This window comes from Solea senegalensis, linkage group LG18 (assembly GCF_019176455.1).
Source record: "Solea senegalensis isolate Sse05_10M linkage group LG18, IFAPA_SoseM_1, whole genome shotgun sequence".
Taxonomy (NCBI): Eukaryota; Metazoa; Chordata; class Actinopteri; order Pleuronectiformes; family Soleidae; genus Solea; species Solea senegalensis.
The window spans coordinates 13,127,871-13,155,356 of NC_058041.1; the positions used below are offsets into that span (position 1 = coordinate 13,127,871).

The 27,486-nt window shown below is 40.1% G+C and overlaps 1 protein-coding gene across 2 annotated transcripts in view; it reads left to right on the forward strand.

Annotated features, from left to right (window-relative positions):
- Nucleotides 1–9,792: 9,792 nt before the first annotated feature.
- Nucleotides 9,793–27,486, forward strand: part of LOC122758827 (SH3 and cysteine-rich domain-containing protein 2-like) — a 29,178-nt gene continuing 11,484 nt past the window's right edge. For both annotated transcript variants that reach the window (XM_044013160.1, XM_044013161.1), the window contains exons 1-3: nucleotides 9,793–10,159; nucleotides 24,975–25,332; nucleotides 25,564–25,658. In XM_044013160.1, coding sequence (XP_043869095.1) covers nucleotides 10,100–10,159; nucleotides 24,975–25,332; nucleotides 25,564–25,658 — 513 coding nt within the window. In that variant the 5' untranslated portion in view covers nucleotides 9,793–10,099. The remainder of the gene's footprint in view (nucleotides 10,160–24,974; nucleotides 25,333–25,563; nucleotides 25,659–27,486) is intronic.

Consider the following 27,486-nt stretch of genomic DNA (forward strand, 5'->3'; position numbering starts at 1 on the left):
TGTATTATTTAATAGCTTAGAATTGAATGCACAATAACAAGGTGCATATATACAGTACATGGCACGAGGCCCAGTTTAATATAAATAATAATTGGATACACTTAATATAATAGGGGGTCCTACGTCTGAAAAACATTATTTATTAAAAAATAACGATCTATTATAGGTGTTTAAAACTGACTTCTTGCCTGATATGTGTCCTGGAGGACAGCAGAATTACAGGACACTATATACTGTACATTTCGACTGTGTGCTTGAAGTTTAAATTATTGTTGGAAATGTTACAGATAATCTAAATATACAAGTTGGCAAAATGTGTAACATAAGTCCAGTTTCTACTTCTGTTAATATGGACTAAATACTTAAATAAACTGGAAAATGTCATAATCTACAGACAGATATGTGATCTTAGTAATGATTTAATAAAAACCCATATCACAAAGATGAGAATAACAACGTGAGCATTGTCTACCTCCATCTTGTCCTATCCCTTGTGTCCTCTTCTGTCTCCATCCCTCTCTGTCGTCTTCCTCTTTTCCTCCTGCCTGGCAGTTCTATCTTTGGACAACATCCTTTGCCCAATATAATCACTATCCCTCTTCAGCACGTGACCAGACCATCTCAACCTTGGCAAACTGTTCAACCTGAGCTGTTCCTGGAATATGCTCATATCCATAATCCTGTCCATCCTCAGAAAATCTCAGTATCTTCAGTTCTGCCACCTCATGTGTTTTAGACAGACCCACCAAGCCATACATTATGGTCTTATAGACCTTCCCTTTCATTTTTTCACCCCTGACATTCGTCTCCACTCTCTCTTCTTCACGTCTTTTGTGCAATGTCCATTGCTTTGGATGACTGACCCCAAGGTGAGACATTGCATTTAATTTAGATTCAGTGAATGGGAGAATTGTCATTGTCTGTGGTCAACCGGCAACAAGAGGGTCACACTGTACACCAGGGCTCTCAAATCCAAATGACCTGGCGGCCACTGACTATTCTGACTTTTCCCTGTGTGTGTGTGTGTGTCTGCCTGTGAGTGTGACTAGGACCTATAGGTGGATCTAGGGAGCTGATTGGTCCTGCACAGTATAGGTTCTGATAGACGAGGCCTGATCATCCCTGCTGCAGTGGACTTCCTTGAACCACTCACAGCCAGTTTGTTGCTGGTGGTTTCATGGGACTTGGGAATTATTCTTGTTGCAGTCAGGTTTTTTTTTTTATTTTGTTTGGAACAATTGAGGACTCGTCCTGGCTTGGTCCAGATCTGAATGTCCATGAGGTGAACTAAGTAACTGTGTGTTGCTGTGGTAGCAACTTTGGTTTGACCTGTTTGGTTTGTGGCTGTTTCACTCCACTTTGTGTGTCTTGTTTGTCTTTTGTGACGTGTTACCTTGTGGGAGTGGCACCCACTCATGTGGCTAATGCTGTGGATTCAGATCTGAGATATTCTGTCGCTTGTTTGGAGGTACAACCTAAGAAAATATGCAACTTCAGCATTTTGGTTGTATCAAACATCTCTTTAGGTCTCTTTTTTTATTTTTGTGCTTGTTTTTAAATAAACCTTTAAAATGGTTTGTTTAGTTTGTTGCCAGTGGTTTTAGGAAAAAGCAATCATGATAAAGGAATTCTGTCATATATCACAAATATCTTTAAGTGTCAAAATGAATTTGGGATGCAAATTGAATCTATAAAGTTAAAAAACATACAGAAATAACTTAAATCATTTGATATTAAGTAGTGGGCTGCATGAAATCTATTGGGTGGTTGCATGTGGCCCACGGGCTGCGAGTGTGAGACCTCTGCCGACACAGCACTGCTGTAATGTGTTTTTGCTGCAGCTAGAACGACTTTATTGTGCCATGTTTTTCTTGAGTCTTAATTTTCTATGTTAGCAGATCTCTGAACTCGTGCTCCTCACTGATTCACTTTCACTTCTTACTCCACATCATTATTCTGTTCCCTTCAACCCAACCACCAATTTACCTCCGTTTTTTTATCCTCGCCTGCCTCTCCTCATTTCTATAGGTTAGCGTTGCATTCTTCATCACAACGTTTTGAGTTATCCGGATTTATTACATTGCACTTAATACACAAAAGATGCAGGCAGAGAGAGTTAAGCTCCCGTCTTCTCCTCAGCACATATGGAAGAGTTGCAGTTACTGATGAGCCATATAGCACTAAAATAACCTCTCAGCTTATCCTGCAGAGCGACGGGAAAGGAGGGGGGGGGCGGGGCAACATTTGGCAGTTAGTTAAGCTTTATGGCTGCACACAGACACACGTCAAGAAGAGAGAGAGATGAGGGGTGAGAAGAGGTGAAGAGAGAGTTCATGTACATCATTTTCAACATTGAGAACACACTTTCCTTGAGAAACTATTTTACTCTTGCACAAGAATCAAATTCCAGTGAACAGCAGCAGAAGGATGAGGAAATGAGTTTTCAATTAAAAGTCCTTTTTTTTTTCTGCTTTCACTTGACAAAGGTTGAAATGCAGTAGTTTCGCTGTGCGACTGATTTGTTTCTGAGTTGACATGAGTTGAGCCAAATTGCTTGCAAAACATCAGCAAGTATAAAAGAAATGAAGGTATAACTGATGTCAATAAACTATTCTACTTTCCTTCCTCCTCTATTTGGATTGCAAAAGTTGTTTAAAAGTAAACATGTAACCTGCACATGTAACACGATGAATTGTGGTGATATAGAAGTAAAATGCTCAAAATAATAATAATCTTTTCTCTACCTTCAGCATCAAGGACTCACAATTGGATTATTTTCCACTATGAGGACAATAGATTGACTCTCATAAATAGACATGTTCACTGACTTTGGTTTACTGTATTACCGACCTTGTAAACAACAATAGCCAATCAGTCAATCAATCCTATTTTGTTGTGTTGAGATTTTAGAAGATGCAGGAGCCATGAAGGACTTCATCATCTCTGTTATTGGTTTCCCCTCTTTGAAGGTAAAACTCAGACAGCAGAACCTCACATAATATTGTATGCTATTTCTTTGTTTCATGGTCCTTCACAGGAGATACTTTATATATGGCTTCAGCTGCAGGAATGAAGTGTTCACCTTCACTAAATGTTGTTGAAACCAAATGTAATAGTGGGCAGTAGTTTAAAGTGAAGTTTATACCAGAGTGGGTCATTTGACTCATGTCCTCCACTTGTCTCTATGCCTCTAGCACTCATTACAAAGAAATGGAGATCTATTGTTGCTGCTATAACCTCAGTGGGATGTGAGTCAGCAGTCAACAGCAGAGCCAACCCCGCCGGGTAAGTTGAGCATAAACCCCACCGTCATTCTGGCCACATTCCATCCACGTTCTCTTTCCGGGGTGTGCGTCTCTATCCTCAATTTATAAAGACTTCATTTTTCTTTATAACCACCACGAGTGCATTTTAATGCATCTCGAGGGCCAACAATAATGTTTTCATTTACATAGCACTTTTTAAAGTGCACATTTATAAAGTGCTTTGGACAAAGTACGTGTGTTAAACTCCAACATTCAGCAAGATCCTCTGTTAAGTCTTAATATTTAACAGAGGACTCTGGTTTATTTAGCGACAGCACGGCCGGTCGGCCATACTTCAGTTTAGTGTCGGACGGAGTTTGTGTTCCAGTCATACAGGAAGTACTGAACATTTGGTGAGGAAATATTTTTAATGAAGTGATTCTAATGATTCAGTTTCACCGAAAACAACATGCTTTGCCCGTCACTAGTTTGTGTGTTGAGTCGAGTAAGTGCTAGAACTGTGTCATGGGAAAGTGCCATCAAAAACCCAACTGCTGTTTCCATCCAAAATGGGAGAGAAAACATGTCATTGTGGATGCATTCAATTTTCCTCGTTTATTATTATGATGAGCTGATATTTCACTATAAGACACATTATGTAACCTTAATGGCCATACATCTAACGAGACTGAAGCACAACAGCAGTGGTGTGTGTTCTCAGGCTGTGGAATTTAAGGTCACACCATTCCCCCAAAACTGTGTCAAACAGCTGTATATTCAGGTGCACTGTCTGTGAACAGGCAGCACCTGCACTGTGGATCTGCGGCTAAATATAGCTGTCATGTTTATTAGTTTGACTCTGGCTCTGCAACTGAACCTGGTTTTCTGTCCCACTTATGTCAAAATCTGCAAGACCTTCACCTGCATCAATAAAAAAAATATCCCTCTGAAATATAGTGCAAAAAAAAAACACTCCACTACAAAAACTCTTCCAGCACTATAATGAGGTTCATATTGTCATTTATAGTAGAATATACAATTAAATGTATTGACGGCAGTGAGAAGTACGAGTGCTGATCTTGCTACAGCACCTCCTGTCAAATGGTAAAGCAACTGCACTTTCACAATGCAATAAATGTGTTTTTGTCAATGATATTTTGATTTCAGCGAGGAATTTCAGGTGGAAGATTCATCTTGTGTCTGTGTCAGCTACACATTATTCTGCTGAGATGGTGAACTTCATATTCACAGCAGCCAGTTCACAGGAGCATGTCAGCATTCTGTCATTGTGCACACTTTCACCTGCACTCCAACCTCCATTACATGAAAACAACTCTATTTATGATTGCTCATTAATCAAGTTTAGTCTGTCTTAGTTAGTTAGATAGTCCTGTTGCAACTGTTTATCTGCATGTAATGGTCCATGTTATACGGCACATATGTTTTTATATGATCAAGTTAAAGTACTACAATTTAATTTCTTGTTGTTATTAAGTTAAAATCATTTTAAATCCAACTTCCATCCTCAAAAATGCTGATGTTTTTGCATGTACAAACGTAAAAGTTCACTTTCAGAGGATTTTGCATGAAATGGCAACCATTCATCAGTGTGTTTTAAAGTCTTTCTGTTCTTCCCCCTGACTGATTATGTATTTCTGCAGAATACGAAGCAGAATGTTAACAGAGCTCCATATTACTATGAGCTCTGCATAATGTCTGACCATGAAAGGACACGCTGAAGCAGAGGGCATCTTCTTTTCCTCTTTTCATTTAGTTTTTTCCATTTTTCTCCTTAAAACTATCTTCGATTACTTTCAAATCATTGTCAAATGAGCTCACACAACGCTGATTAAGCAAATCACCTCCTTTATATCACATTTAAAAAAACACAACAAAGAAAAGGGGAGTAGCGACAATTGTGTAGAAGTCACAAAATCATTTTTCATTCAAAACATTGCGAGGACTTTTTGCTCAAGTGTGTAAATAGGTTAGGTAAAAAAAAGTATATAAGACACTCTATATTGCACATTCGTATAGCCTCTGTATATATACGTTTGAACATAGCAATGGGGAAAAAAGCAGCATGAGAGTTCCTGTCTTTCTCCATCACTGGGTTAATGTCAGGCTGTGGAAGAGGAGGTAATTATGTAAACGAGAGACCACACTGGGTTGTTGGGTTGTTTTTTTTTATCACAAATGTAAGAAAATCAGCTGCATAAAAGTATAAAGTGGTGCAGTTGTTGATTCCATGTCCCAGGTCAGATTAGCTCTTTAACGCAACCAAATGTCCTAATTATTCGTACTCCTACAGTGAAAGAGCTATGGAGGACATAACAGACAAAAAAACACTGATACTCTTTTCTCTCATTTTATGTTACAGCTCTGGCTGGTTCTCTTTGTGCAGCATCATCTTTTATTAACTGCTCTGGGGAACTTTTTTCGCTCTACTTAACGATACACCACCCTCGACCCACTCCATTCTTTCTCTCTGTCTCTTCTGCACTCACCCAAAGAGAGAGAGACACACACACACACACACACATCCTCAAACAGAATCTCAGTGTGAACTTGACCTCGAGCGGAGCAGTGAGTGAGTACAAAAGCACTAAGTGCAGAAGTAAGTTTTCTTTCCAAGAGACAAACGTTTGGAGCAGACGGGAGAGAAGCTGACTCTTCTCCCTCAAACCAATCCTGCCATCACGAACCATCATCCTTTCATTCTTTCAAACGTGACGTTTTGTTTTAGACATGTGTGGATCGATGCGCATTTAAAAAGAAAGGCCCTCTGTACAGACAACACAGAAAACCCTTAACTGTAAAGATGAATGAGCTTGTTGTGAGTGTAATTGCAGCATCTATGTTAATTATTCGTTCTTTACTTTACCTTTATTCACTCACTGTACATTTACTTTTAAAATGTGACATAGGAAAAGAAATGTATTCACAGATTATTATAAATCCAAGGATGAAGACACGTTCCATATTTGTGTTGTCTCATGACAAAGTGACTCGGCCGTACGTGAAGCTGTAAGCCCATTATGTAAAAAAAAAAAACGCAGTGTGTTATTCTAAATATCCTCCTTTTTTAAATTTAAATAACAAAGCTTAATTTAAACTCTTTGATGTTGCTAACAACATCCACAGCAGCCCTCCCCCGCTGTATCTGGGTCAAAAATTAACCCACGTTAACCCACAATTCCTGATAGGAGACAAATGTCTCACAATGTAACAAAGCAAACGTGTAAAACAGCCTCGTTTTCTTTTATTCATTTATCACTTTGAAGGGTTTTTGTTTGTTTTTTTACACCATGAAAATGTGGCTCCATGTGGAATACATGGCCCACTTTTTTTTTTTGCCTTCATGGTTTTATTATGCATGTTTGAGGTGGATTTACTATGTTCACATGTGTCCCTCCTCCTGTTTTCATGAGTACAGACAATATGGAAATTGCACTTTGTTGAAATCGCGTGACAATGTGTAAAATCAACACGGTGCAGCCGATGTGATTTTCTGTGAGGTTCGAAACAAATATAAAGGTGCGAGCGGTCGTGACAAGAAGTGTGTGAGCGAGTGTCAAATACAAAGGAAAGAATGAAAAATAGAATGTGATAAGACAATTCCAGATTGTCGAGATTTAAAGCCCTAAACATGACCAGTTCTTTAGAAATACCTCATTAGGACCAGGTTTTGGCCTCCATAAGGAGTACTGGTCCTGACAAGGACTGTGTTTATGCCTGAAAAGGTCCTAAAGAGGCAACAAATACAAGAACACACGCTCACACATTCACTCACTCACAAAACATACTGTATCAGAGGCAGGCCTGCAGAGAGGAGCTGTCCTTGGTGCTGAATCAGCCACCCATGCTGGGCCACTGGAGCTCTGCTGTGTGTGGACTGCTGTTTCTTTCTAATCACTTATGTCTCGCAGGTATTGTGCTACACCCCAAACACTGCCGGCCTGTAATGCTTCACAGTGCATTTTTACTTCCTGACCACACTCTGAGTTAATGTCAGCACCGGCATGGACAATAAAAACGAGAGATGTGTGTCATCATCTATAAGATGAGCAAGTTTAAATGGAGTGAAACAGAAATAGCCAATAAAAAAGAAGAGAAGCACTTGAGCAGTGTGAGTCAGTGTCTTAAATGTAGACTGGCACCTGGGTGCATTTATCCAGACCTAGTGTTTGATGAATATGAATGATGTGAATCATCAGTTGATCAGCTGTAGGAGGTTTTCAAGTGATGCTCTACCATCTTAACACCTCATGAGGGGCAAATGTATTCTTAGTTTATAGTGAGAGATGCTCACAGCTGAGGAGCTTTAACCAACTCTTTTTTTCAAAACACTTTATTTTTTACAATACAATTCTTGTAACACACAAATGTACACTTTGGGGGAATTCATCAATAAATAGATGAGTTCAGAGCGAGCCATGTAAGTGAGTTAAGTTACACATTGCACTTAGAGGTCCAGTGAGTAAGAATTAGTGCCATCTAATGGCAGGAATCTAGATTGCTGTAAACCCAAGTTTTTTTTCTAAAGCCTGCCCTGCAGATATCTGTCCCAATCTGAGGCTTTCGACAATCGTGGGTGCCTTCTGATTTGAACAGATTATCTGGCCAAATTATCCTCTCGTGTGAGGGATAAACAGACACAATTTTAGAAGTGTAAATTGTACAAGCTAAGTTCATTCCGTCTTTTCAGCCCATGACTACATCCACAGTTTTTTTTGTGTTTCTCAGCACAAAACATTGCACACACAACAGCTGTTAACTGACAATTGACAGTCTGCCTCCATGTCTGTTTATATTTTGAAGTCACAATAAATCACACAAGTTTCTGTGAGATGTGTTGACTGGTTTGAAAATCATGTCAGTCTTTTTCATTGTGAAGCTTCTGCTTCAATAGACATGGTTTGTTTGCTGGTTTACGTGTTTAGGCTTCTTTAGAAACATGGTGCCACAACATGGCAGACTTCTTAAACTTATACATTCATATTTTAGCATGTCTGCCAATAAACCCTCCTACATGTTGCACACTATTCTCCTTAGCCTGAAGTACAGGCAGAGGATATTGGAACACGGTTGATTGTTGTGTTTCATCTACAGGAAACTTTATACTTAAGTATATGTTTGAGAATGACAGCGCTGTGTCTTTAGCTCCTGTCTTCAGAAACTCTTTTGGTTTTTTAGGTTTCTTTACTCCATAGGCAGTTGCTGGAGTGGCACCAACGACACCTGACTCAAAGCCAATACAGATGTACTTGTGAGGCTGTAGAGTCATACTTTCCACATACGCAGAGAATCACTAGAATCCACTAAGTTTTGTCATCCAAACCATTTCAACGGTGGTCTGCACAGAGTCGAGGAAAACACAAACACACCTCCAGTTTGAGTCCATGTGGAGCTCACAAGCCAAATACATGCCGCCCCCCCCAGCACACTTCCTAGTTCAATTAGAGGTGTGTCACGATCAAAAGAAATGACATAGGAGACGGTAACCATGGAAACTTGCTTTCGATTATATCAGTCAAAGAATACAAGGACATACAAATGAGGACGAACTCCTGGGAAATACAGGAATGGAATGAGAGATTGAACACATGTGGAAATGCAAAGCAGCTCTTCATGGACACGGAACATGGAAAAAAATACCTGTTTCTAAAAAGAGGAGGAGCAAAGGTGTAACTGTCATAGTCGGTTGATTTACATTATGCTGAAAGCAGTGCTTGAAGTGGGTCGGTACTGTCCGGGACAAAGTATCAGTACTTTTTAATTTGACTATTTCTCACAGGATGCCATTACTCTGTTTAGGTGTTAATCTGTCCAATTAATAATTATGCTTGCTCAGGGTTCACTATTTGACGTTCACCCGTTCTCGTGAGATCCCAATGTTTCCATGTTCTGTTTCTAGTTGCTAGAGTTTTTATTTTGTTGTTACATTCACTGACTTCTTGCCACATTTGTGTCCTGGAGGAACAGCATCATAACAGGACACCAAATGAAACGGACTGTGTGCTTGAAGTTTTTAGTTATTTTTTAATAGACTGGATATTTAAATAGATAAGGGCTGAAAAGGTCATTTGGTGTTACTGACACACAAATCTTGCCTACAGTGTCTTTAAAATAATATTGCCCAAGCCATCATATTGAACATCATCCTTTTAACACCTAATCACACATGTGTATATTATAGGCTAATAATCTATTGCTACAGTAGTGTGTCTTATTCTTTATTCCAAACGAGTGTAAACTTGGAATGCATTGGCCTCCTCTGCTCTCCGTGGGTCCACCTGCCATTTGTGCGGCCCTGTGCGTCCTGGCGTCACCATTTATCAGCCAATACCGAGTCCTGTCTGATATTACTGAGGTTCTTTTACCCACAGCGTGAGGGCCAATCAGCGCCGGCCAAGCACTTGGTCTCGGCGAAATCAAAGTTGTTGTAAAAGCGCGTGAGTGCGCGCGCGAGGCGAGGTAAAGAGCAGTGCCGGTGGATGAGACAGGAGCGAGGCGGCGAAGGGAAGCGCACGCACACACACACACACACACACACACCGACTCCTCCTGCTGCTGCTACAGGATATTTACCTCTATTTGATGTATGTGCACATTTACAGACTACAGCCAAGAAACAACATTTGGACCTATAATCTCTGATTATACTTCTAAACAAATCCCATGTGGACGGAAGATGACGCGCTCAGCCTCCGTGGACGCGAGACCGTAGCGATGCCTCAGCTTGTGTGAGCTGATAGTTTCCTCTTTGACTCTTGTCACCGTGGACTCGTCTTTCTCCCACAACTTCCGCAGCCGAAGGAGAATTTGTGTTCATCTCTTTGTTGTTCCCGGAGATGACTGAAATCAGCGAGAAGGAGAATGAGGCCACCGTGCCCAGCCAGCCGGAATCAAAGGTAACCTGACGCACCTGTGCAAACATTTACAAAAACAAACACCCAAACAAACACAAAGAAATAGACATTTGGTTTTAAAAAAAGACTGTTTTAGGTTGGAGTTAAAGGTGGATTTGTTTATAACCGGTAATGTATGTTTGCGTTTGCCTCGTGCTCTGCAGGGGCGTGCACAGACATTTCAGGGGGCACAGGTTCAAGTGGAGAATAGGGCACCCCCCTCGTAATTATTAAGTGAAAGATGTTCTATTGATACATTGGCAAAATGTTTATTTCAGTGAACATGCAAATGTTTACGGTAACGTTAATCAACTCAAATGCAGTGTTTGTGCTCTTACACTTTTAATTAAGGAATATTGCTGTGGGATGCATAAAAAAACAAGATGTAAAATAAATTTAGGGACAGAAATGGATCAAATGTGCCCTTATCTGGTCAGAGGGCGAGAGGACAGGCTCTATCTGTGTGTGTGTGTGTGTGTCTATGTTAATATAGTCATTTTTATGCTAATTTCAACTTGCTTTCTTGTATTCTGTTCCAATTAGGCTAATTCTCTGATGGCCGTGGGTCTTGCATAACAACTTTTAAGCCGCTCTAATGCATGTAACCTCCCTGACCTCAGAGTTAGAGGGCAGAGATTACATGGAGGTGTGTTTGTGTGTGTGCGCTGTCTGTGGCCTGCAGTGTGTAGAGAAGGCACAAGGTTTCTGATACGATATAATAAGGATCCAACAAACCCAATAGTAAATACTTTTTCATTTCACTTTGACATAGTTGATTGGTTATCATCTCCTTAAATACTTTTTATTTGCTTCATATAACCAATAAATCATTAATATGGAATGACTTTGGTGATTGGATGTCATTATCTTGGGGTTTGGGAAACATCAATCAATGTTTCCTGACATTTTTTGGACTGAGCAACTACGATAAATCGAGAACTGATCAACGGATTAATTGCATATGAAAATAATCGTTAGTTGCAGCTCTAAATTAATTAAGAGAAATGCAAGAGGGGGGGTAATCGGAACATATATACGTGTGATTGTGTACATGTACTTGTAATATTTTATTTATTTTTTCTATATACTACCCGGTTCTACTCTGTGCTGCTTTAACATTGCAAAGTTTCACATTGTGGAATTAATGAGGATTCTCTTAAAGTAGCTTAGCTTCAGGAAAAGTGTTTTTTAATGAAGTTAAATATAGAAACAAACACGGGACCCTGCTCACTTCACTGATGTTCTTCTGGTATCTGTCCTCTCAGCTGTAAAGTGAGTGAGACTCAGGCAGAGGCTGATAAGTTAAAGAAAAGTAGCTGTGGGTGACATATTTCACACTGTATGCGTCATCAGCATCTCGGTTCTGAACTTGTGGCCTTGCATCTCCTCTCTCACAAAAAAACAACACGGTCGAGGCATCACAGGATGAATGTGATCTGTGTTACCTTGAGGAAAAATGAACTGAATTAGCTGATCCTCTGGACTTCTCATCCCCTTATACTCTGTTAAAGGGATAGTTAAGTTGTTTTTTTAAGTGTGGTTGTCACGTTTGCCCTGAATCCATCAAATGGTTGTGCAATTATTTGCCTTTTTATTGTCAAATCTCGTGAAGAGTCCCTAAATAATCTGCACCGCCCCACTTTTTTTGCACTCCTGTTTTGTAGAGTAACGAGCTCAGTGGACCAGCACCAGGGTGGGTGGAGCTAGACGCACCGAGGTCCTTTCATTGGTTCACAGAAATTCATTACTTCTTGGTGACAAAGTGAATTGAATGTTGAAAAACAAACACGTGACACCCTGAATTGCACTTGATGAAAAGCTATTCAGTGCTGACTGCCAATGCATTTCATCAGTCAAGGCCTTCATCAGGGTTAAATCAACGATTTTACATCGTGGTATACAGGTGATGTCGATCCAGTCAGTTCAATTCAAATGTCTTGTACTTCATCACTTCTGTGTTGAAATCCTTTGTTTGGATTTATGGACCTTGGTGCAGGAGAGTGAGCAGTTTACAACTTAAGTTTCCAGTCAGAAAACATGTCGCTTTTCCGTTATACAGTTTTGGCACGGCTCATTTTGGCTCCACTTTTTTTTCGGAGTAGCACCTGGTGCTTTTTTTTTAGTGCCTGCTCTGGTGAGGTTCCAATCAAGCTAAGCCGATACTAAAATGTGACGTCAACAGACCGCCGACCACTGATAGGTCAGAGATTGTCATCACTGGAAGAGTCATGAGCGCGACGTCCGACACAAGAATCAAACCATGCTGGAAGTACTGAACTAATCTTTTTAATGAACTGATTCTAATGATTCACTTCCACCGAGAAGTCACTAGTTTGTGTCGCGTATTAAACTAAATCACAGCAGTTTTGTGCAGCCGTGCCAGGATGACTCCGCCCACGTTGAGGATGCACTATGAAGTCATTGAAAATGTGCCTGATACCAAACCAATTAGAGTAGAGCCAGAACTGTATAATGGAAAAGTACCTGATGTGTCGTTCTCTGAAGATAGTGCACAATAAATCAGGCGTAGATTTTATAATGTGAGCATTTTATGTGGCTAAAATCACACAGAACCTTTTCAGTGTTCTCAAATGAGCCTCGAGAAGAGCCTGTAATTACAACAACAGTCCCATCGACCTGGGACGAGCCTGATGGCTACGGCCTCTTGTTGTTTCTATTTGACCACAGACAACACAATGGATGGGTGGGCATTCAGAGGCTGCGTGAATTTATGAGCCAATCAGCTTGCAGATGTTTGCTATGTCTCTCGCTAAAGGCTGGCTCATAATTCACCCAAACGGCCATCCAGACAAAAGACAACCGGGAGGAAACAATTTTCCGAGCTGCGTCAGTCGTGTAGCTCTGTGTCTGCCAAGCTCCTCCTGGCAGCTGTAACCAACTCACATCCCGCTGAAAAAGAAAGAGGAAGATAGACACATTAAATGTGTGTTATGCGCAATAGAGAGAGAGAGAGAGAGAGAGTGTCTCCAGAGCTTCTTTTATTTTTACTGTCACTCCCAATCTTCTCAGCGCATATTGCTCTATTCATTTCATAACAATTTCCACCCCTTCTTCTCCTCAGTTCCTCTTACAGCCTCTCTCTGTAATCCCTCTTATCTCTTCATCAGCTCTCCTCCATCGCTCCCTCTCCGTGTCTCCACTGTCCCTCGGCTCTCTGAGTATTTATTACAGTGCTAAGTGAGCCCACCAGCTTTCTAGAGTGCCTCTAATCGAGACTGTGACAGAGAATGAATAGTTATTCCACCTCCTCCACCCACAGGCAAGGTGACGGCTCCGAAAATATTATTATGGCCGTCTAATCACTTTGAGCACATGTCGTCCAAGTGCGTTACCTTTTAGTGGAGTTTGGTAAATGAGACTGTGACGAAGGAAAGTTTGGAGCCCGGAGAAGCAAATGAGTGTTTAAAGGAACAGTTTGAAAAACACGTTGGCTTGAAAAATACTGAATTAAAAAAATAAGAAAATGACGTTCTCGTATGTCTTGAATCGGGCCTCTTTTACTCACATGTGTGATGTACTTTGCTGGAATTATCTCGTCACAGCGGCAAATCAAGAAAAGTATCACCTCAGTGAGCCTCTGTTGTCCTTCACTTGAATATATGGATTTATTAGAACTCTAGCTGAGATGAAGTGATGACGAGTGAATCCGCTGCCTGTGTGTTCACCCACTTTGTCTTTGCCAGCAGCACATTTCATGGCAGTGATCCACCTCTGCCGTCTCTGGGGATCGTTGGTGATCAAGTTAAATGCTCTCCCCTTAACTTTCCTCCCTCTTCACTTCTTTATGATGCGGCCGACAAAGAGACGAGTTCCCTGGCACACCGCCTGGTATATACTGTGTGTTTATGGATTTCAACAGTACAGCTTCTTGCCAAAGATGGAGTTATTTTGGCTCCATCTGTTGCATCATGGGATTGTGTGACATTGGGTACGAGAGCTCTGTAGGTGCAGAAGATGATAGTTGGATGTTATTGGTTAATAATGAATAGATGTGAAGTTGAGTGAAAATGGAAACCTACAGTTGTAGTTGCAGTTTGTTAATTGGTCTAACACATCACTCTTAAATGACAAAAAAAAACGATATATGAGGGCTACAAGTACTTGAATCATTAATAAATCTGTCCTTAATTAAATCACTTGAATCACAGTTTTTTCATCCATGAAATGAAGAAAGGAACAAATACACTATAATATTTAAGAAGCTGACATGAGAGAACTTTTTAATTTTATAAAAAAATCTTAAAGATTCATCAATTAGTTGTTGATTAGTATAGTCATTTATTATAATTTGAGACATGATAGGTAGTAGGGCTGAATGATTATTTGGACAGAAATGGTCATTTTTACACCATTATTTTCATTTAAAAAGCATATTTAAAATTATTACTTTGCGATATTTGTGCAGATCTGTGAGAAACAAAGATGTTCTCTTCAGTCAGTAGATTAAGAAGTGTATAGGTCTAGACAATAGTTCATCTAAAATGATATTTTGACTCACATTTAGGCAGAATGTGCGTTGCTCCTCATGGCAGTAGGCTGTGTAGCCGTTACGATTAACCGTTCAGCCCTAATGGACAGATGAGTTGGATCCAGCTGCTGCCGATACAGTAACTTTATTTGAACAGCCGTTTGTGCATCAGTGCAGTTTCTTGGCAAAAGACGGGATGAAGCGTTATTTCCATGAAATATCACACATTATTCTGTGTCGCTCACTCGAGAGCTGTGCTCATAAAGTTTAATATCCACAGGAAAGCAATGGGTTTAAATGCTTATAATGCAAGAAAGTGCTTTTTTCCCCCCGCTGGTCTGCAGGGTCTTCACACAGCCCATAAGGTCCCCGGCCAACACTCAGACACTTTTATGAGGTGAAATGATGGCTGTGGTTTTTCCTCCAACTTCCTTTGTCCTTCACACTTATTTCCTCTCCAATCAGCATGTTTTTGTTTTTTTCCTCCTCTACTCTTCTCATCTAATTGATTTCCTGCTCCTCACATGGAATGCATTTCCTTTCTCTTTTCATCTAACCCCCCGGGTTAGATGAAACCCGAATCTCCTTTTAAATTTTATGTCTTCATGTCTGTCCTCACCTTTGTTTTTAAATTAACTTCATTGTCCATGGCTCTGTGTGACTGGCTGGCGATGGTTGTCTGACTTCTTGAAAAGGTGATTTAAGAATGGGATGAGCAACCAGACGTCGGGAGTCACCGAGGTGGGGAGAGAGTCGGGGAGGGAAAAAAAGGATAAGAAATTAAAACCGACAGACGTCTCATTTGTTTGAGAATTGTGCCACTTTAGTCAATTAAACACCATCGTCAAAAAGAGTTCACACAATGCTGAATAACCCTCTTATGACTATCAAAATAATCAGGCAGCTTGGATTTATTTTGATTTCATGGCTGTAGAATTGTCAAAATGTTCAGTGAGTGATGCTTCTGCCCTTTTTTCCCCAAGATAACTTTCACTTTTGATATCTGGCAGTTATTCAACCGTTTAGGAATATGTTACTGAGAAGCTAGTGTCACAAATGTGTGACGCGCTGGAAGTCCTGAGGGCTTAGTATATGGGTGCAAAGCGCTATTTCTCTGCTTTCCGGTATCCATCCATCCATCTTCTACCTCTATCTCAGCTGACATAGGGCGAATGGTGTTTTTCAGTTGGTGTCACCCGGTGGCATTCCCTTTTTAAGGGCGCCCACTTTTTAAAGATGAAAAACTATAACTCAATTTCCAAAATAAATTGTGGCCACATTAAATGTACATGCATTCCGTTCATTTTCTGACCATTGTATCTGCCATTTCTATAAATGGACAAACCCGGACATTTTCCAAAAGATGCCCAGGAAAAAATAAATCATTATACACAAATGTAAAATGGGAGAATTAATAATTTTTTTGGGTCATTTTTTTTTGAGACTTGACATTTAATTTTCCCTTGGCTAACGGCTGAGTTTTTGTGTCGGCAGGAAACTAAACTTCTTTTAATGAGCAAAATGCAACTCGAGAGCTTGTCTCGGGTGTCCGTGCCATTCATGTGATTATACAGGTGTGTGTGTGTGTGTGTGTGTGTGTGTGTGTATGACATTTCTGAGCAAAGTGCATCCAGCTTCCTCATGCTTGTTACCATTAACGGGAGGATACACATCAGTCACTCGCACTAACAGTCTGACAGACCATGATATGTTAGCGTTCCGTCTGCCAGAATGAGTGACTTGTGTGGCTGACCTTTTGAAACAAACCACGGTCTGCACAGAAAACAGATGGGAGGGTTAGAGGTAGAAGGTGACGCGATCGGGGAGACGACGGACATTAGATGAGGAGAGCGGGATATTTATAGTGACCGCAAATACACACAGAACAGAATGTGATCAGATCAGTGTTTCACATCCTGGAGCGAGAACACGTGTCGATAGACCGGCGTTCAGCTCCTGTATGCAGTGTTGCTTTGTTTTAGTCCAAAGTTATTGAATTGGTGTCCTTGTTTGAGTCCTAAAATGTTGCTGATTCAGCACAGTCCCAGTGCAGTGTGTGGAGTCTGTTGGGATTAAGTTTGGCCTCGGTTTCAGTCTCGTTGTTTTTGTGTCAGTGGAGGTGTTTTTGTTGTTCCGTTTCATTCCAGAGGCAAAGCTATTCATTTTGATTAGTGATGGTGATTCTGCTTCTGCCGTGAACGGGGGACTCACCTTTTGACTGTAGTCACAACAATTTCATAACAAGCTCATTATTTATTTATTTATTTATTGACCGTAAATAAGGGACGGCAACATTAAAGACGATTCACATGTAAATGTGCCAGATTGCAGCCATAGGCTAGTTCCCATCTGTAGCCCTGAGGCAGGTTGATGCAACACTTGAATATGTATGCATAAATACACACACTTGTGTGCAGCAGTGTACATTAATACAAGTACATACACAGTGCAAACACAAATAGACATTTAAAAAAACCTTATTAAGCAAAATGGTCTTATTGTCTGTTTAATAGTATATTCCAAGTCCAAATCACGTGCATTTTGCTGTTTTAAAAAAAATCCCCTGCACATTGTTGTTTGTCCTCAGCTGATATTTGAAATGTGCCTGATGTGCTGCAATTAAATCACTGGCACTGAAATAAGATTGTTTTGCTTAAGATAAAAACCAAAAAAGTCAAATGAATGATGCACTAATGCATAAAAAAATCCAGTGTTTTTATATTAATACCCTGTTTATCTGAGAAAAAGATTTGTGAAACCTCCTCCCTGCACATTCTATTGATTCTCTGTGTGTCACGCTTTAATTGATTCATTCAGTTTGGTTTCTGTGAAAACGGGTGTACAACAAGCCACTTATCTCATTGTTTAATATTTGGTATAGGGCTGATAATGTGGCACTAATTAAAAAAACAGAACATGTTTTTGATTTGTCAACACATACAGCTGTAGTTTAACTTTAAGAAGTTTGGAAATATAAGTTCCACACTCGGCAGCGCGTCACGTTTTGCTCAGAAACCGGATATTTGGTTGCACCACACAGCTGTGACCGTGAGAGCAGCATATCAGAACATTGTGTCTCAAGTCTCAAATTTGTTTTTCACCTACTGATGTAACATGAAGAGGTTGGAGGGGAAAAAAACCCCCATTAAAATACATAGTTTAAAGCTTGTCCTTTAAACACTGCAGTTTTCGTAATGGATTAGTCGTTTAAAAATTGCAAGTACTGGTAATATTTGAATGTTTTTTTGTGCGGAACTTTTAAATATTAGTGTTGGATGAGTGGAGGCCACCACAGTGTTTTGGCGACGGAAGTTAACGACTTGTGTTGTGACATTTTTACATTAAAGCACTTAATTAACAGCTTCACCTCTCTTGGGTTTGCTGTTTGGAGAGTGTATTAAAATCCTATAGAGATGGATATAGAAAATGACATAATTCCTGTAAGAATTAACTGCTGATCTCACTCTGTTGTGTTCTGGAAACGTATCAGTTTGTTCCCCGCTCTGTGACCAGCACCTGAGACTAATGTGCGCTGACGAATTACACCTTTCTAGTTTCACACAAGGTTGTTCAGTCGAGGCACTTTCACCTAACACAGTCCAGCTGGAGCAGCGACTAATGAGGTCACCTTCAATTCAAAGATCGGGCGACTGCAGGAGGAATTATTCGGGGTTTTAGTGCATTCTGGGATAAGATGAACATCACGAGCTGCTCGAGATGAACTCAGCAGTTTGCATATATACTGTAGAGTTAGCAGAGGTTGGAGTTGCTCAGCCTTGTCCAAACTCCAGATTGAGCTCCTGTAGAAAAGATGGGACCAGATGTTGGAAACTGAAAGATCATACGTGCTTATTTTTACATATTATCAAGCAAACAATTCAACATATTAGCTGTATGACTACCATAACCAACGTATACCTGTGTACATATTTAACCTGCCTGTGTCATTAATCACACGTGTGTGGACATAGCAACACAAAAGGCTGCTTATAGGCTGTGTAACTGTGCTGCTGGTGCAAGACCAAGTAGAAAATAAGCATTTCTTATTCAAAGGAAGCTTATAAATCTAATGCAATGAGCGTTTTGTAAATTTCTACATGTGCATCAACCTTCCTCTGGACTGATTCCTCAGCAGGATTAGACCGGTAGACGAGTCAGCCGTGTGCTGACAGATTACTACTGTTTTTTTCTATTGCCGTAGGATTATTAATTATGTATAAGGGGGCTGACATTTTAGTGCAAAAAAAAAACATTTCACTAATGAATTCTGAATAAATCTTCGAACAATGACATTAGAATACAATGTTGAGAAACGGCTCCAGATAAGAACGCTCATGTGTCTAAGTTTATTTTCCCTTGTTCACACACATGCACAAAAATATGTACAACAGTAACCTTCACGGTTTAAAACTCTGCCCGGCAACGCTGCTGGTTACAAAGTTAGCAAATTTAAATTGGTCATTATTGTTGTCAGTGAAGCTAGTATTTAAATTTAACATGTTTCCTTAATCCCTAATGACTAATGTAATTGTATGACTTAGTATCATACAATTACAGTGGCTCAGTGGGGTGGAGTGGCTCAGTGGTTAAGACCCTACCTTGTGTACCAAAGACATCATGGTCGCAAGTTCGATTCCACCCCTGGCCAATTGTACTTGATTCCATTGTAAGTCGCTTTGGATAAAAGCGTCTGCTAAATGACATGTAATATAATATAATCAAGGTGGGCTCATATATAAAACCTTTAGCTTGGATTTTATTTAACTTCATGACTTTGTCACTGCGCGGCCACTGTCCTTGTAAGAAAGAAGGGAGCTGCATCTGCGTCACAGTGGCAGCAGGATGACTTTCTCCCGTTCATAGGCATCTTGAGTGAACACCATGAACCCCCATTCCTTAATTATTAATTTATCCAGGCAGTCCACACAACAGCCTATTTATAGCAGCCTTCGCCAAACATTGCTCCACACTGCACTGCTCATTTTAAAACAGCCAGAGAACAAGGCCAAGGCGTCTGCTCTGTCTTTTCCCCGGGTGATGGACAAAAGCCCCAGTGCATCGTGGGCTTTAGACGATGCCCCCCCCCTCCATCAATCTCAACTTGTGTTCCTTCCTTTTGTCTATTTTCTTTGACTTCCCTTTTTGCTTTTCCTTTATTCTTTGCTTCATCATGGTGTGTCTGCATGCACAACAGTCTGCATCACTACCTGCACTCAGCTAATTGCTGTCAGAAGTTCAGGATGCGATGGTTCTTCTTTTCTGAGATCTATAAATAGATGTGCCACAGAGAAATAAAAGGTTTGCATTCGTTAGAACTCAGTTTTTCTTTCTCTTTTCTGTGGGCATGATGTTATTTGTTATTTGATGTCAGAAAGCACACTCTACTACTGTTACCTTGTAGGAAACTAATAACTACTGTATAATAATAGACTCTGTAATTATTCAATATCACTTTCTTCAGTGGCAGCATAGGTTCAATATAATATAGTGTATATTGCACAGGAACACTGTGAGGCATAATGCATATAATTACTTTGAATGATTTATTTCATATTTGTGAAATGTCTCTCTGTGTTTTTCTGCTCATGAACAACCACAGTTAATAGGTTTGTTCAACTTGCACTACGGAGTGAAAATCACACTTTATTTATTGGGTGTTATGGTGATAATATCGACTATAATTTGTTAACATTTCATCGTGATAATGTTTTTTAACTGCTGCCCTAACCAAAACTCACAAATACAACAAGTAGTCACTTGGGTTGCATTCACACCAGCCCCTCTAAATCGAATCCTAGTTGGTTTGCTCCGAATGTCCCATTTTTTGCTTTGATGTGGAGGAAACAGAAGTTGTCCTGCATTAACCAACAGATGTGTTCTTGTTCACTGTTGTCTCGTCTTCTCCTTCAGTAACTCTTGATTCCTCAGGCGAGGAGGGGAATACATTATTCAAAAGGTTCGGTCCGTTTCAATAAAGTTCAGTGTGAAAGCAAACTCATACCAGCTGAATGTTGCAACCCCCAATTTAACAGAGTCTATCTTCAGGATTATTGTGAAAACGATGTTAATTTGCAGCTCCCATGTTAAGAGGCTTGGCTCATTCTAATATTATATTTTCATGGCATTTGAGATTGTATTATTGATCATTTAAATGCTAATGAATGACTGGAGTGCTGCTCTAAATCATGGCTTTGATTAGATAGAAGGATCTGAAGAGTTTATAAGACTTTGAATGAGAACGCCCAACACTCAACACAGTGATTATATACAGTATAGCTGGGATCACATAATTGCAAATGACAGAACACGAGTGTGTGTGTGCGCGTGTGTGTGTGTGTGTGTGTGTAAACAAAGCATGTGGACACCTGAACATCTCCCTCACAAAACTAATTACATTTCTTTCTTTCATTTCTCGTGCTGCTATAATTGCTGCTTCGTTCCTCTGGAAAGGCTTTCTATATGATCTGACATTCAAGTCCATTCTATAGGTGCTGGATTTGGTTGAAGGGGTTATTGCAAGCTGCAGTGTTTCACGCTCTGCAAAAGAACGAGCTGCAACCCTCGTATTGGACGATAAACTGGTAGAAAATGAATGGAAGTGAATTAAAAAGTTGGATTTATAAGAGATTATTTGACTTGCGAGAGATTGTAAGGGGTAAAAAAGGAGTTGTTTTGGGAATTAGGGTTGCAACATGCTGTGAATTTACAATGTTGGAAACATCTGGAATAAATGGGAATAAACGGGAAATTTTCTCAATTCCTCAATCACAGGAACATAGTGCTAACACTGCTTACTGCAGGGCTATTGAGGCCACGCCCCTTACATGCATTGTGCACTCCATCACATGCACCATGATTTCTTTAATTCTGAATGACTAAAGCTACTTTTCTGAGCCCGCAACAGATGCAGAGAGTTCATGGTTTTGTTGTTCAGTGAAAGAATTGATGGTGAAGCATTCATAATGTTCTGCTTGCAAATAAATCTGCATGTCATGTTTTTTTATTGTAAACTTTTGCAACAAACAAAACAAAAATGACAAAACAAAATGTTTATATTTAGGTTGGTATATGACTCGGTTTCTTTAAATTATCCCAAATCTCCAGTTGTGCAATTACCCGAAATGTCCACCCCTTTGCATCCCTATTGGGGAAAGATACGTCATTTACCTTCCTTCCTTCTTATGAAATTGCTATATTGCGTGTTTGCACTTCCATTGAGTCGCACAGTTGTGAAATAAGTATTGTATTAATGGGATTACGTAGATACAAGTGGCCACTGATGGCGATGTCACTCATGAGACTCTGAACTCCAGTTTTAAAGCTTTGAGGTCTGTGTTTTGGCAAGTGCCAGGTTGAAGATTTGCATCAGGAAGTTCACAGACATGAGCTGAAAACAAGTGTTGGACGGTACCAGCTGTCAGTCACACTGGTGTCCACTCATACTGTATGTGCCTTGCATTATTTTCCTCTAAATGAGAACATAATATATCAAATTGACATCGTGTTCTCAGAGCTGAATCTAGTGAGTGAGATCATTAACTGCTCAGGATAATGTTTACTGCTGTAAATCAGGTGAGAAGTCGGCTAATTTTGTCATACACTTACAGTGGAGTCGGCCCCTGGTGGCTATTCAATATAATCTTATTTTCATGTTGTCTTCACCCAGAAAACCATAGGACCACAGCTATTTTCTTTATATATGGTCTCGGATTTATTGCTTTCATGCGTACAGAATATTGTTTTCTGTGTTTATCATCATAGTGTCGTAGTTGCAGTGCCCAGGTTTACCTAAAGCTAATTACACAGTGGATTTGCAGTTAAAGTTTTCAAATTAACCGCAGTTACAGTATGTGCCCATTTTGTTTTTGTTCCTTTAATCTTTGTGAAAGCTTTTTTTAACCTATGGATTATCAGTCATGTGTCGCCCAGTTTGCGCCTGAAGAAATAGTTCCTTCTCCCCTGGCACCCGAAGCAAAGGCAAGCCGTCACCACTGGAGAAGATTAACAAAGTCAGGACAAGTTAGAAATCTAATAGAGAGGAACATCCATTACTGAATGGGCCACCGGTCGAGCCAAGAAAAGGCCATTACGGAAAGCATGGACTCAGCTCCCAGTAGAAAACATTTATGAGAGGCCCTCACTAATGGGTCAACAGAGACGACTCTCTTCATCACTCAGACTAATTGGCATGTGTGAATCTGCAGCTTAAGGAAGAAAAAGAGGAACCTGCTCGATGCTATTGATCACATTTACTGCAAAGGAGTGCAGATGGGTGAGGAGGCTGCTTTCAAAGCTCTGAGGTGCCATAGACATGATGAGAATGATGTGCTCTTATGCATAACCATATGTAAAAAAACAAGAAATGTGTTAATGCCACAAAATAAACAACTGTAACACGCTTAAATCCCATAAATCCAGAACGGGGGAAAAGTGTTTACACCTTTGAAGTTTGAAGCAGGACGACTAATGAGCTCTGTGTAAATTGAGGTAGATGCTCAGTCTAGAGTCTAAGGGACCTATTACATCTTTGCCCTCATTCTCCAGGCCATTCTTCTGAGTCCACAGCAGCCATTAGTTTCATATAGCGCGGGCCCCATCGCTGCCAAGTCCCTGTAATTGTTTGTCATTATCTGTTCCCCTTTATTGTGGCCGGGAGCGCTGGGTGGCAAGCATGTGGAGAAATGGAGGCAGGCAGAGTCAGAGATAAACACGGTGTTTGCCACGCACCGCCGGCCGGCCGCATCCAATGTGAAGGTGCAGGTCGCTCAATAAAACTAATCAAATGTGAATTTTAAGGGGTATTGACTCGTGTGGATCTAAGGACCAGGGAGGCGAAAGCAGGAGATGGAAGATCAAGAGCAAGCCCTTCAAGGCCAAGGAGGGTAGAGTCTACAGACTGCTTTAGAACTGACCGATTTCTGCTGAACTGCTCATGCAGACCCTGGATCTGTCTGTGCAGAGGCCACATCTACTGTTTCTGCTTTAGAAATGGATACACGTATAAAGCTATGCTTCCATAATTAAAAGAAAGTGGGGGAGACTTTGACTTTATGAAGCTGAATTAAGTTGTTTTTGTCACCCTCATTAACTAGTTTCTGCTGTGGGCAACTGGCACATGTGTGTGTGCTTGTATTTGTTACCCTTGAGGACCTTTTGACTTTGTCGGGACCATTAGTACTCATGGAGACCTGAACCTTGTCCTAATGAGGCAGAACCTAATTTTTGATGAAGTGGTTAAGGCTACGATTTGAACTGTGGTTGGGTTAAGGTTACGCTTAGACGTCAACTAGTTAAGATTAGGATATCACTTTGTTTAGGCTGTATACAGTTAACAAGTATAATGTGTGTGTGTGTGTGTGTGAGAGCAATGGTTTAGAGTAGGGTTACGGCAATGCTGATGTTTGTGTTTTTCTTTTTTTTTTCCTCTTTGAGTGTTCAAAAGCCTGAATGTATTGAATGTATTAAATGTTTTCACTACCACAGAATCGAGTCCAACTTCCCTAAATCCCTGAAAACTAACAAGCAATATTATCAAACAACTTTGGGTGGAATAAAATGCATCATAATGTGGACATGGATGATTCTGCATCTGTAGAATCATCCGTATGTATGTATGTATGTATGTATGTATGTATGTATGTATGTATCTATATATATCTATATATATATCTATATATATATATATATATGTATATGTATATATATGTATATGTATATATATGTATATGTATATGTATATATATGTATATGTATATATATATATGTATATATATATGTATATGTATATATATATGTATATGTATATATGTATATGTATATGTATATATGTATATGTATATATATATGTATATGTATATATGTATATATATATATATATATATATGTGTGTGTGTATATATATATATATACACATATGTATATATGTATATATGTATATATGTGTATATATGTATATGTATGTATGTGTATATATGTATATGTGTATATATATATATGTGTATGTATATATATGTGTGTATATTTATGTATATATGTGTGTGTGTGTATATATATATATATATATATATATATAAAAACATTAGAAAAAGGAATAAAATAGTAATAAAAATGTCTTCGGTCAGAGGTCAGTACCACCTGGGGTTCATCTGTGCACATCCATGCATACTGAGAAGAGATGTGCAAAAAGACAATGTCAGCAGTACAGGATGTCCTATTGTTTGCAGAGGGCTTGGAGGTGTTAATCAGTCTGAATTCCTGAGGGTAAAAGCTGTCCTTGAATATACTGTGCATATATATGAATTTATGAATATCGTCTTTTTTTTCTTTCAGTTGCAGCGACTGAAGCGCTCCCTCTCCTTCAAAGCCGTCATGCGCAGCAAGAGTGTGGACAACTTCTTCCAGCGCAGCAACGGTGAAACGCGGCCACCTTCGGCCCTCATCAACCCACCTCCAACAACTCCCGCCTTCTCCGAGTTACCCCCGACCTATGAGCATTCCCCCTCGCTGTCCCCGTCCATCAGCCCCGACCCTTCGTTGTCGTCGCACTCGCCTTCTGTGAGCCCCTCGCTCTCCGTCACCTCCAAAACCCAGCCAAAGAGCCAGGTGCAGCCAGCTAAGACTCACTGCTTTCAGGAGCACGTCTTCCGCAGGGCAACCAGCTGCCAACGATGCAAACACATGATCCAAGGTAAGGTCCTCACCCTGAATCTTTTCTGCAAGAACTATATCATCAATGCTGGGTTGATCTTTGTTTTTTTATACATTTGCAATTGCAAAATGACAACATAGTGACGTGACACAAATCTGATCTTAAAATAGGAAATGGTGATTGGATTTTTGTGTTCACACAGTTCTGAAAAAAAATCCAATCTGATATGAGTCAGCCTTGAAGTCAGTGTTGTTGTTTGATTCTTTACAGGAAACTCCAAGCAGGGGCTGCGATGTAAAGCCTGTAAGCTTGCCACTCACCTCTGGTGCTCGTCGGAGCTTTCCCAGCAGCCCTGCAATGGCAAGGTAGGACCACTTGAGATCAACTTCCAGTACAAACTGGCTTTTATATTGCCATGTGCTTTTATGAAGCATAACCTGCAGTACATAAAGACATGATGAGCCAAAGTTTCCAAGTGTTTTCACGTGTCACAGACATGACACTTGACACTCACTCATCTGGTGTTTTACAGTGGTATGTGATACAGTGTCCTGGGAGTGCCTTGAAGGCCGTCTCATCACACCTGACACTGATTTCCACTTGGACAAACTCAATAGATGTCAGTTCTCAAAGGTTATTGGTGACTGTGAGGCCACAAATCAATGCTTTAATGGTGTTCAGTGTTATTACCAAAAATAAAGAGACAAAAAATGAGCGGGTGATTGAGCAGTTTACAAAGGGGGTTGGAAAAGTCTCTATTTTTCAATCAAATTTAGAGCTGAAACAATTAATGGGTTACTTAATTAATCGACAACTATTTTGATAATCGATGAATCGCTTTGAAGCTTTGTTCATGATTAAAACAAGATTTCCGATTGTTTAATTGCTTCTTAAATTTGAATATTTTTTTGTGGACAAAACAAGACATTTGAGAACATCACCATTTCCAGGTTTGACGAACATTTTTTAAGGTTTTCTGAGATTTTACGGACAAAACGATGAACCGATTAATCGAGAAAATAATTGTCACTATATTAAGTTGTCTATTATGCAAGGACAGACTTCGAGACTTTGGGACAGACATGAATGCAAACCGCACGGTGACTGGTTGGTAAAGGCTTACAACCGCAAGGTTGCATTAACTTATTTTTTAGTAGATCTCTCGTTGTCTTGTTTAATGGAACAATGCTATATTTGAAGACACAGTTGCTTTTTTTTCCCCCAGTTGTTAATAATAATAATAATAATAATAATAATAATAATAATAAGAACAATGATAAATTGTTAATTTGCTGCACTTCTCTTGGAGCCATGTAGCTCACCATGGGGGGAAACAGAGTTTATCAGTTATGTTTGTTTTTAAAATGGACTAAAAAAAGTGCACTGGTTCACTGTGAGGCAGAGTTTAAGCCAGAATGCTCCGTCAGCAGAATAATGTAATAGTATCCGGATGCTGTAATTGTCTCTCTGAGTCACTTGGCATAGCGTTAGTCCTCGTAATGTGCTTAGCCTCAAAGCCCCCCATCGTGTTAACACAGCGTAAATCCCTCTTCGAACCAGCAGGGACAGAAACACTGGGGTTATAAATGGAATGTGGAGTGACCGCAGCTTTTCAAAGAAACATGTGAAAGGGCAGCATCGATATGAAATGTTTTAAAGGACAAAAAGCAGATGACGCTGATAAAGTTTCCATGTTTATTCCCCCCCCCACCATGTCCTTCCTCTGGTATGTACTGCTCTTCTCACATTACACCCTTCTGTCTTCCTCTCGCTCTTGTCTCAGTGCAGCATCCCCCCCCCACTCAATTGGAAAATCAATATCTCCCTGTACCAGCTGGTCTGGGCAATTCTGTGTGAAATTCAGTGAGTGTTTGAGGCACTCGGTGTCCCTCGAGGATATGACATGGCGGGCTCCCACCAAGCCTCTCGGCAGTGTCCCTTTCGATCACTGCACACCCATCAAAGCAAGGATTAGGCGTTTTACTGAAACCACAGGGAGCGCAAAGCTTCTCCTTTTAGATCTACAGAAGGTCCAGGTCCATCAATGACACTCAGCCAGAGTGCGTCATCCAAAACTTCTGTGGGTAAAAAGGTCAATAAGGACATTTGATTAGGTTTCATTTAAAGTTCTAATGGCCGGGGCAATAATCAATAACAATATTGTTATATGTTAAAAATATATATGTGTGTTTA